Source organism: Enhydra lutris, unplaced genomic scaffold, assembly GCF_002288905.1.
Source record: "Enhydra lutris kenyoni isolate GAN:26980312 unplaced genomic scaffold, ASM228890v2 scaffoldscaffold32, whole genome shotgun sequence".
Lineage (NCBI taxonomy): Eukaryota > Metazoa > Chordata > Mammalia > Carnivora > Mustelidae > Enhydra > Enhydra lutris.
This window is the reverse complement of record NW_019154116.1, coordinates 13,264,605-13,278,199: the sequence shown is the minus strand read 5'-3', so window position 1 is coordinate 13,278,199 and position 13,595 is coordinate 13,264,605. Positions and strand designations below refer to the sequence as shown.

Genomic DNA, 13,595 nt, shown 5'->3' with positions numbered 1-13,595 from the left:
TGCCAGCCCCTAAGGGAAAGTTACCTTGCAATAACCAACTCGCTCTTTTGCCCAATACAACTTTCTTGCTCCTGCTCTTTCTGCCTGTCAAAATCTTTCATTTCGTACAGCTTCTCAGAGCTCCTTTCTATCTGCTGGATTGGGTGCTACCAGATTAGTATTGATTTTTGCTCAAACTCAACATTTTTAATATACCTCCGTGTATCTTTTAACACTACACTCCCATGTTCACTTCAGCATTATTTATGATAGCGGAGATCTAAAAATGGATGGAGAAAATGTGATCCAAATACACAATAGAATATCACTTAGCCTTAAAAAAGAAAGAAATCCTGCCATTTGCAACAACATGGATAGACCTTGAGGATATTATGCTAAGTGAAATAAATCAGACAGAGGAAGACAAATATTTTATGATCTCACTTGTATATGGAATCCAGAAATGTCCAACTCATAGAAGCAAAGGTTACCAGGGTGGTTAAACACAGAGGATCTTTTTTTTTTTTTTTTTTTTTTTTTTCAAGTGGTGAAGCTGGATGGATGATCTTAGCCACTTGTAGCAACAGAATTTTTTTTGGTCTGCTATGAATTAGATAGCATGAAAGGCATGTAGCGGAGTAGTTCAAGGGATGGGCTTGGGAGTCAGATGGCCTCTGCAACTTACTAGCTGCCTGAATGGACACCACTCACTATCTCTGGCTTGGCTTTCCCCATCAGTAGAATGAGGATAATCACACCTGCCCCATGGCACTGTGGTGAAGATTAAATAAATTAACACATGTTCAGTACTTGGAATGGTGCCTGACCCAGTAAATGATCAATTTCAGTTATCATTGGTAAGTGCAAGAGAATTGTTCATGTAGTTAAAGGTTCATTCATTTGTAGCATAAATCTTCTTTAAAAGTGCTACAATCACTTCATTTCTCTTGTTCATTACATAAAATTTTTTTGGCTACCCATTACATACCAATGCACTTATACCTAGCATTGGGAGCAAGTCATAAATTTCCTATGTATATAAATGATCTGGCTTCAGTAACTTGTGATCTGCTGGTGGAGAGAGACAAGCAGAGAGTTAAGAGGAGGGGGCGCTGTGGCCTAGGCTCAAAAGGGCCCTGCATGATCCCCACTCCACTTGGGAAGGGGACAAAGAGGGCTGCCCAGAGAAGTCTAAGAAAACTTCTTGGGGTGCCTGGGTGGCACAGTCAGTTAGGCATCTGACTCTTGTTTGGACTCAGGTCATGATCTCAGGGTATTCAGCCCAAGCCCCGTATCCGGTTCCAAGTCAGCTTCAGACTCTCTCCCCCTTTCCCTCTGCCCCTCCTCCCCACACCCTCTCAATAAAGTAAATAAATAAATCTTAAAAACAACAACTACTTACTCTGGTTACTTTAAGTGGCAGAAATTTTTTTTTAAGATTTTATTTATTTATTTGACAGAGAGAGAGATCACAAGTAGGCAGAGAGGTGGGCAGAGAGAGGGGGAAGCACGATACCTGCTGAGCAGGGAGCCCGATGTGGTACTTGATCCCAGGACCCTGATATCATGACCTGAGCTGAAGGCAGAGGCTTAACCCACTGAGCCACCCAGGTACCCAAGTGATAGAAATTTGTAACTAACAATACTGGAGGGGAATCTTCTGAACACGTACCTCATCATTCTTTGCAGATTGCCCAAGCTGTAAACTTTTCTTGCAGATTCATGCCCTTCATTACAAATACCAGTGGTTATGCAAGGCCACAAGGCTTACGCACCTCCAGCAGCTTAATAAACTGTGTATAGAGCTGTTTGCTCTTAAATGAACTCTTACTGCTATGATTTTTTTTATTTTTATAATACCTTATTTAAAAAATAGTTGTTTTTTATTATTATTATTATTATTATTATTATTATTATTATTATTTAAGTAATCTCTACATCCAACGTGGGGTTAGAACTCACAACCCTGAAATCAAGAGTGACATGCTCTTCTGACTGAGCCAGCAAGGTGCCCCGCTGCTAAGATTTTTAAATTATTGGGTCTGTTTCTCTGGGAGGAGAACTGGAATGTTAGCTGCTGTTTGGTGAAGCTCCTACTCAGCTTACATTTCTAAATGTGTTATTTGTAATTCGCTGTGGATAGGGAAATAAAGCATAGGTATTAGGATTATATTTAAAATCAAATATAACAGATCTAGTGGTTTCACTTGATAGGAAAGTAAAAGCATTAGTAAATGGGACTGGGGTGGGCTGCAGTGGTCTTCTGGAGGCTGATTTATTTCATGGTTCTGGGTTGCATTTGATGGAATAGTGACTTCTTGGTAATTAAATGACCAAGAATTATCCAAATTCTTCTATAGTGATTATTTTTCTGAGAAAAGGAGTACTCCTCTTCCAGGATTTCAGTATGGAGTGGTTCACCTTTATCCTGCTTATCACCACCTTTATTTCTTATGAACTTGAATTGTATCCTCAATCACCCTTCCTTGTCTCTACAGTCCTCATACTTAGGTCTGCCACAGCAGTTTCTCTAGCTTCTTGATTTTGTTAGTTGCCGAGATGGAAGGAAACCTGGCACACTACTATCTAGCCTTCAAAGCCCAGTTCAAATGACCCACTCTGAGAAACTTTTTCTGAGGATAGTCATCCTTCTCATGCAGATTTGTTTATATCTCTACTTCCATCAGGCTTTTAATCTTTCTACTGTAACTCTTAATTTGCATAACACATTTATGTCTATGTGCCTATATTTTTATTTGGACTATGGCTCTTTTGAGGTCAGGTCCATCCCTCAAAGTCCATTACACAAAAACTTGTCACTTGGTAATTGTTGATTTACAAAATATGGTGTTTTGTGGTTTGCACTCAATCCTTTTTTGATAATGCCTGTCATTTGTGGGATCCTTTAATTCCCCCATCCTCTTATCCCCCTCCACCAGCATATTGAACTCATGCTTATAGCATCAAAAATTATTTTTAATTGTATTAACTTAGTTCACTTATTCAAAACTCCTCCGTATAAGAAGCCTTGTATAGAGCTGCCGTTTATAACTCTTGGTTTTGCATTTCAATATGTTTTGGAGTGAAGTTTCATCTTATTGCTTTAGCTGGCAGGGTAAATTTGGGAGTTCTGTTGGACAGGAGGGAGGAGCTGACAAGTACTGTGTATTGAATGGGCTAGAAGTCAAATTCCAAGATGCAGAGAGGGTTGACATCTGTTTGTATCTGTCAAAAAGTCGTTTCCCTGGAAACACATTTCTCTTCCTTTGAGGAGTTGCTGTTTGGCCATACCAACCACGTCAATCTGTTGAACTTTAGCTTTGGTGACTGGTCAGCAGCTCTTGATCCAGACTGAGTCACAGTCATTTTCTGAAACTTCTAAAGTCCAGAAAAGGGGTGGGTTGGGGTAGGGTTGGAGGTGGGACATGGCATTTGTGATCTGGTGTAAACATGGAGCTGTCCCCTCCTCTTGTCTGAGTGAGGACCCTCTAAGGGGAATAAGAGCAGACCAGTACCCCTCATGCAGGCAGAGGCCCTGTAGAAGAAAGAGAGAGCTTAGGATCTTAGGATTCTATGAGTAGGGCAAGCAGGGTTCAGGTCAGTATCCAGTGGAAGCCAAGCTCCAGCATAGCATCCTTGTATGTTTCTGGCTTCATGGCTCCACTCTTCTCAGAATGGTGGGAAACTGACTAGGTACCCAGGTGGTTAAGAGAAGTATCCTGGGGGCACCTGGGTGGCTCAGTGTGTTAAATCTCTGCCTTTGGCTCAGGTCATGATCTCAGGGTCCTGGGATTGAGCCCCGCATCAGGCTCTCTGCTCAGCAGGGAGCCTGCTTCCCCCACACAAACACCCTGCTTTTCGGCTTACTTGTGATCTCTGTCTGTCAAATAAATAAATAAATAAAATCTTAAAAGAGAGAGAGAGAGAAGTATCCTGAGGGAGAGTGGGCAGGGAAAGGGAGAAGAAAAAGGAAATGTGGGTGTTTCACTGTACTTACTTCATTAATTTATTTAATTTTTAAAAAGATTTTATTTTTAAGTAATCTCTACACCCCATGTGGGGCTCGAACTCACAACCCCAAGATCAAGAGTCACATGCTTTACTGACTGAGCCAGCCAGCTGTCCCTCACTGTACTTATTAATCTTGGATTGATCCTTAGGGACTCTGATGAAGGTATCTGTAGAAGAGTTTGTCTGTCTAGCAAACTAGTTTTCTGCTCTCTATTCAAGCATCATGGAAGCATAGCTATCTTTAAGTTATTCATGGAACTCTATCAAAAACTTTTAAAAAAGTAAATAATCTTTCTTTTGAAATAAGATTTCAGTTAATATTTACTTATTTGATCCACATTTATTGAGTTCCCACTAGTATCAGCCATCATAGTACATGTTTCAGAGAAAAGGTCCATTTAAGGATTTTTTTATTTATTTGACAGACAGAGGTCATAAGTAGGCAGAGAGGCAGGCAGAGACAGAGAAAGAGGGAAGCAGGCTCCCTGCTGAGCAGAGAGCCCAATGTGGGCCTTGATCCCAGGACCCTGGGATTATGACCTGAGCCGAAGGCAGAGGCTTTAACCCACTGAGCCACCCAGGTGCCCCAAGAAAAGGTCCATTTAAACAGACAGACTTGAATTCTAGGTAGCTTACAATCTAGCACAAGAGTGAAAAAAAATCCCAGTAAGTGCATACCTAACCACAATGCAAGTTATAATGTGATAAAGGTCATGAAAAAAAAAATCTATCTAATTTAACGTGTGAGTTTGGTATAAAAATTGATGATTTTTAGCTGAGGGAAATCAGGGCTGGCTTTATTCCAGGTCCTTTGAAAGCTTGGGTGGCCCTATTGGGTTATGCTGATTCGACTGCATTCCAGATCTTAGCCAGGTTTAGGATATTCAGTGTATGTAGTATTTCGACATATTTCTAGGTCTTCAACTTGTCTAATAAAAATCCCTTCTGGATTACCAACTTTCAAGGTAGCACAACCAAGAGAGAAAATAATGTTTTGTTTTGTTCTGTTTTATAAGTTTTAAAATGCAATATGATTCTTTACAAATCAGATATACCCTTAGTATGTTATTTTATTGTTTTGAAGTTCTCAAAGGGAAGATATAGGAAGGGATTGGGGTAGAATTTAGGAAGCTAATTATTTCATAGCTTTGAAGATTTTGTCTGCAGAGTTTAGGCATCTGTTGAGCGTCCAGAGAAGATACCAGGTTCTGGGAGAGCTGACAGTTCAAAGAAGGTTGGTGAAGATCAAGGCACCTACGAAGGGTAGAGTGAGGACTAGCCAGTCAGCTTAGATTTGGAAACCTTTAGGAATGGATGAGCCAGCAGGAACAGAGGATGATGGAGAGATGGAAGAGGCAGAGATAGAAAGACTTGAAGGAAAGTATGGTACTAAACTTATGAGTAGAATTGATGAATGCTAGAATGCAGTTTTGTGTAATATCATGTGGGGTGCATCATGAGTGATCAATTAGATTGGTTAGATATGGAGACCCCTCCATCCATATTCCTTCACTTTCCTTTAAGACCAATGGCATGCATTTTCAAATTTCTGATGTCTTCATTGAATGTAAAATCAAGGTGTAGGGGAGGTGGTATTTTCCCTTCTTCCTTTCTAGGTTCTTTTGGCTGGTCTACTAATTAAAGAAAGATAAGACAGATTAATAGGAGAAAAACAAATTTAATTAGGTAGGTATGGGAGCCCCATAAATTAAGACACCCAAAAGTAAGAGAAGCAGTTGTGGCTTACAGGCCTTCCTGAGGTAAGGAATGGAATAGGAGCACGGGGCATCAGAAGAGATGAGGGCAAGTCACAGGACAATATGAAGGGACGATGTTTTCTAATTAGATATTTTCATTGCCACCTAACTTTTAGAAAAAAGTTACCTCTGATAATAGTTCTCTTTCTGGGCCTTTATCTAAATTCTGTAGGTAGTTAAGGGAGAGGTAAAAGTTTTTCTCGAAACTGCTGTGTCATCACTGTCTTCACCCCAAAATAAAGCACATGCCAAAATGGTGTATTTTGGTGTCATATATTCTGTTCCCCATCAAAGGTCAATCAAGACTTTGATTTCACTTCTACATTGTAGCCAATGACTGACTAGTTACAAATTGCTAAGAGAACAGTGTAATTTTAGTTAATTTGGTTAGGCAATGAAAAACAATGTGCTATATAGTACCGTATATCCTTCATTGTTCTACAGATTGCAATCCCACCTGGGAACTAGGGTTTAACCAGATGCGCAGCACCTTAAAGACAGAGGCTGGTTAGTGATCACCTGGCTGATTGACTGAACTATTCATCTGTTCCATAAAATTTGGCTGAACATTTCTCTGACCAGGCACTGTTCTAGGCATTGGGAACAGAACAGTGAACAAAAGTCTCCAAAGCATCAAGTGTTTCAGTGGAAGATGTTAGATAAGAAAATAAGCAAACAAAATACACACAATATGTAAATGCAGGCATAGCTCAGAGATATCATGGGTTTGGTTCCAGCCCACCAGAATAAAGCAAATATCACAATACAGTGAGCCTAATGAGGTTTTCGGTGTCCCAGTGCAGATAATAGTTATGTTCATGCTATACTGTGGTCTATTAAGCATGCAATAACATTATGTCTAAAAAAATACATAATTAAAAAACTTTATTGCTCAAAAGTGCGAGCCATCATCTGAGTTTTCAGTGAGTTGTAATCACTGATCACCATAACAAATATAATAATGATTAAAAAAAGTTCAAAATACCGTGAGAATTACCAAAATGTGAGAAAAACGCTAATGCTGTCGGCAAAAAGGTGCCAACAAACTTGCTCAGTGCAGGGTTGCCACAATCCTTCAGTTTGTAAAACACAGAAGATCTGTGAGGCACAATGAAGTGAAGTGAATATTGAGTAGTAGAAGACCCTATTTCCCATAGGAAGGTTAAGGAAGGTCTTTTTGACGACGTGCCTCTGAGCGGCTCTCTGAGTGAAGTGAGGGAGAGAGCCATAATGACTGGGAAGAGCGAAGAGGGAGTATACTTGGGAAATTGTAAGCTTGGGAGCTCAGTGTAGTAGCACTGAATAACAGGGAGTGGGCTGGGGTGGTAGGGAAGGTATGGATATGTCTTGGAGATGTAGCCAGAGGCTAGATTTGAAGACTTGTAGGGCATGCTAAGATTCTTGATGTTGCAAAGTATGATGGGAAGCCATTGGTGGGCGGTGTGCATGATTGGGCTTACGTTTGAATAGGATCATCCTGGCTGCCACAGGGGATGGATTCAAGAGTAAGAAGCAGAGTGATGAGAGGCTCCTTTGATCTTCCTGAAGCACCATGATGGTAGTTTGAATTGGGATGTTGGGGTGGGGAAAAGTAGTAGTAAAATTTGGATTATATTTTGAAAGTACATCTGAAAGAATTTTTTGATACCCTGATATATGATGTGAAAAATTCAAGTCAATGATGACTCCAGGGATTTGGCTTAAGTAACTGGATGAACAAACAACTAGCTTACTGGCATAAGGTAGATTGGGCAATGAGCAGGCTTGGGATGTTGTTTGCATTTGGACTAGGTTAGTTTGAAATGACTCTGTGACATCTCAGGAGAGCAGTCAAGAAGACACTGTGATACGTGAGTCTGAGGTTCAGTGGAGAGGTTAAAATAGGAGATATAAGTTGTGGACTGGTTGGCACACAGCACTGTGTTATAGGATACTGACAAAGTTTTAGTACTGATGTACAACAAAGCTACACTCTGCATTGAATACTCACAATACACAGAATGCACTTCACTATCCTCTTTAAAAGAAATCACCCTCCCACCGATACAGCTTAACCTGATTGCTCTAGAACATAGAGTTCTTTCTTCTCAGACATTTGAAGGCACTTGAGAATTCTGTGTGTTGTACTCAGTGACCACAAAGACAAATTAGTGCACCCTATCAACCAAATATTCTCTAAAACATTTTTCAAATATATGTAACCACTACCATGTGTCCCTGCATATATTTATTCATCTTTTAATCACTAAATTATTCAATATGTATTATGAATATTTGCCATGAATTTATATTTACAAATATGGCATAGTCTATAGCTTAAAGAACATTTATCATCAGTTTGGAAAAGAGAAAAAATGTCACCATTAAATAATTTTGTGTAAATGCTAGACTATCTTAAATTAAATGTCAGGATTTATGGCATAAATAAAAAATAAAGAAGCTAAACCCCCCAAAACAAATCAGTGCACCCCAAAGTTGCCAAGTGTACAATTCTGGAACACTTTGAAGAGCTTAACTTAAAAGAATTGAAAAGTAATTCTGAAGTGCTCTCCAGACTAATTCTCCTATTGCTAACCCTCCTATTGAAAGGCATATCAAGATCATCACAAATAATGTAGCTTCAAGGTCATTCTGAAACCATTCTGACCTAGTGTGGCCTGAATTGCTTTCTATCTAAAATCCCTAAAGTGACCCCAGAGGACAGATTCAGGATGTGGTAACAAGGGAAGTTCAAGGAGAATTCCTAAAGATATCCACTAATATCACCAGTAACTTTTTGGGACACACTTGCCTGGGCCCTTTCCTCTCTCCTTCATTCTTGGATTCAGCTCAAGAAACTCTGGGTATCTAAGGGGTTTGCAACTTCATGAGAGACCTGTTTTGGTGAAGGGTACATTTCACTCTGTGCGTGCGTGAGGGAGGGAGACATAATAAGGGAGACGCCAAGCATTTGTTATGTTATTTATAGCTTTCTTCTCCATATAGGTTGAAGCAGGTTGGATGTCCCTTCCACTATTTACTCAAATTGATAGAATTGCCTCTCCCCTCATGCATTTTTTAGTTGGTAGATGCATTTTGGCTACTGGATGCCTGTCAGTGGCTGCTGGTTCCCTGATGTTTCCAGACGTCTGTGTCTCTATCATCTCTTTCACTTGGATGCCAGCAGCTAGAGTGGTTCATCCTTTCTGTGCTCCCCAATGCTCTATATTTCTACAGCAGAGAATGCTTTCAAAGTTACAAAGGTATTTTTCCTTGATCCATTTAAGATTCACTGAGATAACTGAAGAAGGATCACACAAACAAATAAATTTCCCTTTTTCAGGAAAGGGTCAGCTTTGGAGGTCATAGCTGGAAAAAATAATGTTCTTATGTGGCTTCTCAGTGTATCAATGAAAATTAATTTTCTTTTACTGGAATTATTTTTCAGAAACAATCAACCAAGAGGACATATCCAGCACTGTGGCTCTTTCCTCCTTTATCCATGCTACTCTGCTGTCTGAATCGTTCCATGTTGTTTTTATACAGAATTCACAGCTTCTAGGTTGTCCTTCAAATAATAATGGACTGTGTCACATTGGGTAGAAATTTACTGGATATAAATTGAATTATTTAGGTTTTTTTTTAAAGACAATTTAGATAGTTTTAATTCAATAACTTAGGATCAAAGCTTCTATCATAAGACTGTAGCAGCATACAAACGTGGCAATGTCATTTCGACAGGTGCAGATTGAAAATGAAAGCTTATCCAAAACCAACATTTCTTCAAGTGATAAGTTCCGAGGGCATTCAGGGATTATTATTTTAAAAATATGCTTGCTGCCTGCCACTCTGGTACCAAAAATAAGCTAGTCTGAGGGGGGCTAAGTGTTAGAGGACATTCCTGGGAACTATTTCATTCAGGACCATTTGTGACAAAGCATTTCTGAACTCTTTTTTACTACCGTCTTACTCTACTTTGCAGCCAAACCAGTTTATGTCAAAAGAGCTAGGACTGTTCTTTTTGCTGTTGTTGTTGCTGCTGCTGCTGTTGTTATTTTAACAAATAGACTTTTTTCTTTTCTTTCTTTTTTTTTTTTTTTTACTGCCCAAATGTGTAATGGACAAATTAATTTAAGCTGGTAGTTTGTCTCAATCGTTTCAGAGCATCTATTAATGGGAGTCAGTGCCATCAAACATACCATGTACTATAATACTGTTTCAGGAAACACGATAGAGGATTGGGGGGAAAATCATTAGGTGTTTTGAGCCAGAAAATCTGAGGTCAGGGAGCTCAGAGGTTCTTTGTTAATAGTCAGGTGACCTTGAACAAGTTACTTTGCCTATCTGATCCTGGGTCTTCAGCTATGAAATGCAGCCCAAAATGCCTGCCCAGAGAGAGCAGATTGTGCCAAAGACGTTAAATTGTTAGGACAGTGAAAATCACCATTGATTTGGGTAGGCACATTGCACTATATAAATCCAGTGCTTCATGAGTTTACACTGAACGGATTTGGAAACTACTGCATGTGCACGCTTTTCCGTTCAGTTTCATGCAGGTATGGCAGTTTATTTTCAGAAAAGAACTGAGGGGAAAGTTGCCCTGCCCATAGAGCAGTCCCAAAGAGATTTTGCGGAGTGGAGGTACGGAGGCTTTGGGATGCTTAAAATCCCGACCTGAGGACACAGCCACTTCTCCAGGAGGAGAGGTGTCATTCGAATCCTTTATAAAAGGGCAAGGATGAAAGTGACCACCCGCCACACAACGTGGCACCAGAGTTCACTAGGAGGAACCATTCCAGGAAATGACCCAAGATTGTGACAACGTCACCAAGATATTTACAAATAAGCCAGGATACTCACTGCAGGTGGGAGGGGGCGAGGAGGACGCGGGGAAGATTCAGGGGCGAGACGGACAGAGGGAGAATATAGGTTCCAGAGGCTTCGGTTTTAGGGCTCTAGTGGATCCGTGAGCGTGCCCTTGAGGGACAAGGTTCTGAGAGGGCTAGGAGCAATCGCCGGTGAGCCCAGGGCACCAGCCTGCGCCCCCCAACTCCCACGCGGGTCTCGGGTTCAACCATCCCCGCCCCACCCAGCCCGGCGCAGCCGCATCCCACTTGCCTTCCTAGTAACGGTTTCTGGACCCGTGGCCTCCGACCCCTCCCCCCTTTCCAGGCTCCCGAGAGCCGCAGTGCCGCGCCGTTAGGAGAGGGGTAATCCGCCCCGGAACCGACGTGAGCTGCCCCGGGGCGGGGTCCTCGGAGTCGGCTCGGGGATCTCCCCTCCCTGAATTCCGGCCCGAGGTCTCCGCACCCCAGCCGGGGTTCGCACCCGCCGCCTCCACATCGCCCCCGCACTTCCCCGGGACGCCCCCCCCGCTCCTCCCCGTCGGCCCCGCGCCCGCCCCCTCCGCCTTCTTCCCCCGCCCACCCCCCCCCCGCGGCGCCGCTCCAGTCCCCCCTCCCCCTCCCTCTTCCGACCCCCCGCCCCCCGCGCGGCGCGGCTCTCACGCGCAGTCGAATTCGGCGCCGCCTCCATCAGAGCCGAGCCGGCGGCTCCGCGGAGCAGGAGCTTCTGCCGCCGCCGCCGCCGCCGCCGCCGCCGGGCCCTCCGCTTCCCCTCCCCGTCCCGCCCCCTAGCCCCTGGCTCCCGGGTCCCCCTCCCCACCCTCCTCCCTCCCTCCACTCCTCCTTCTGTCCTCCCGCCCCCTCCGTTCTCCCTTCGGCTGCTGCCTGAGCCCGGCCCGCCGGCTGGGCTGGCAGGAGGGCGGCGGCGGCACCACCATGAGCTTTGAGGGCGGCCTCAGCGGCAGTCTGCGCCGCGGGGCGGAGAGCGGGGACACCGAGCCGCCCCCGTCGCCTCCCCCGTCGCCTCCCCCGCCGCCGCCGCCGGGAGAGCCGGCCTCGGTCCCCGCGCTCCCACGCTACCTGCCACCGCTGCCCGCGCCGCCTGCGTCCCCCGAGCGCGCCGCGGGACCAGACCAGCCGCCGACGGAGCTGGTCCCGCGGCGCCGGGGCGCGGACGAGCTCCCGCCGCCGCCCCTGACGCCCGCCGGCCAGGAGGTGTCCGCGGCTGGCGACTCGGGGGAAGGTCCTAGGCGCCTTCCGGAGGTGGCGATCCCTGAGGCGGCGGCGGCGGTGAAGGGCGTCCCCGGGGAGCCTGAGGCCGGCGCGGGAGGGGAGGGCGAGCGGCGGGGCGCCGGCGACCAGCCCGAGACGCGCTCGGTGTGTAGCAGCCGCAGCAGCAGCAGCGGCGGTGGCGACCAGCGCGCCGGGCACCAGCACCAGCACCACCAGCCCATCTGCAAGATCTGCTTCCAGGGCGCGGAGCAGGTAAGGCCCTGGGGGACCTCAGAGCAGCTGGCAGTGGGCTCTGGTCTGGACTGGACCGGCTCCTGCCCTGGACGGTCGACCTTTCAGCACCGCGGACAGCGCTCGCCTCCGGCTTCCTCGTCAGCTGTGCTTGTTTAGTCCGACCAACTGAGCGGCTGCTACTTGTGTTCGCTTTTCCCTTTCTGCGAAGGCAGATGAAAATGTCCCGGTGGCGAATGCAAGGTTTAATTTGATCTATACTTATTTTTTTACCCCACCTGGTTTGCAGTTACGCATTCCTCAGGTGCTTTAAGGATCATGTCCTAAGTATCTTTTGTAAATTGCTAAATGGATTTTGGTTTATAGAGAAAAACAAACCTATATCCTTTTTTCTACAAATGTGTCCTGAGGCAGATAGTCTTAGAATACAAACTGGGGGTGAGGCATGCCAGAACCAAAAAGGACAGGGTCTTTACATATTGCAAATAATGTTGACTTAATCTCACTGATGTGAAGAACATGTTACAGTTTTTACAAGAGAAATAGGAATGTACTTTGACCTTGTGAAAGAAAGCCTATTTAGCTAGCAATGTATTTTGTATTTTGTTAGAAACATAAATTAAAAACTGAAATTAAAAACTCCATTAGAGGTGTGTGCAAACTTATATGAGAGTAATCATAGAGACAAGAGGATAATTCGTCTCTTACGTGATCTGAGAATACATTAGGTTTAATATTTTTAAAAGTAAGGAAATTGCATAAGAATATGCAGGCTTTCAGGAATATAGTGCCCTAAGTCAATATTTATGATGCTACATTTAGAAAAAAATAAAAGCATAATGCTATTGCAAGCTACTTTCTGGGATGCCACGCATTTCTTCTTTAGCGATGATTAAGAATAACTGCAGAGGAAATGCATCTGACCATCCACTTAAAAGTTATTAAAGAGATTTAATAGTACAGCTTTCCCCCAAGGGAAAGGGAGCTATATCTTGCAGACATTTTGAATGTTGGTAGAACATTTATGTCATAAGTCTAAGCAATATCTTTGAAATAGTTTTAAGACTTTAGTTTCATTCCCACCAGAGATATAAAAATTTAATTGTATTTTCTAGGATAGTTTGATGCTGGTATCCTTCCGGGCAAATGGCTTTGAAAGAAAAGAAAGCAAGTGTTGTGTTGTGTTGTTTTGTTTTGTTTTTTTAAAATTGACACACAAGTGTAAATATTCACATGAGCTGTTTTCTTTTCAGGGGGAGTTGTTAAACCCCTGCCGCTGTGATGGGTCAGTTCGATATACACATCAGCTGTGCCTGCTAAAGTGGATCAGTGAGAGGGGTTCCTGGACCTGCGAGCTCTGCTGTTACAGATACCATGTCATAGCCATTAAAATGAAACAGCCTTGCCAGGTAAACATCCATGACATTTTTTTTTTCCTGAAATGCTTTTGCTAAACATGTGTGCATTTGAGTTTAGTGACTACTAAGGATATTTATATATGCTACTTACAAACATTTTATGCAAATCAAAATATAAGCCAAGATTTAGAATTTGTTGAGTT

At 43.6% G+C, this 13,595-nt stretch overlaps 1 protein-coding gene across 1 annotated transcript in view; it reads left to right on the top strand.

Annotated features, from left to right (window-relative positions):
- Positions 1 to 11,506: 11,506 nt before the first annotated feature.
- LOC111153470 (membrane associated ring-CH-type finger 11) overlaps positions 11,507 to 13,595 on the top strand; it is a 121,124-nt gene continuing 119,035 nt past the window's right edge. The window contains exons 1-2 of the mRNA XM_022512495.1: positions 11,507 to 12,055; positions 13,288 to 13,443. Coding sequence (XP_022368203.1) covers positions 11,507 to 12,055; positions 13,288 to 13,443 — 705 coding nt within the window. The remainder of the gene's footprint in view (positions 12,056 to 13,287; positions 13,444 to 13,595) is intronic.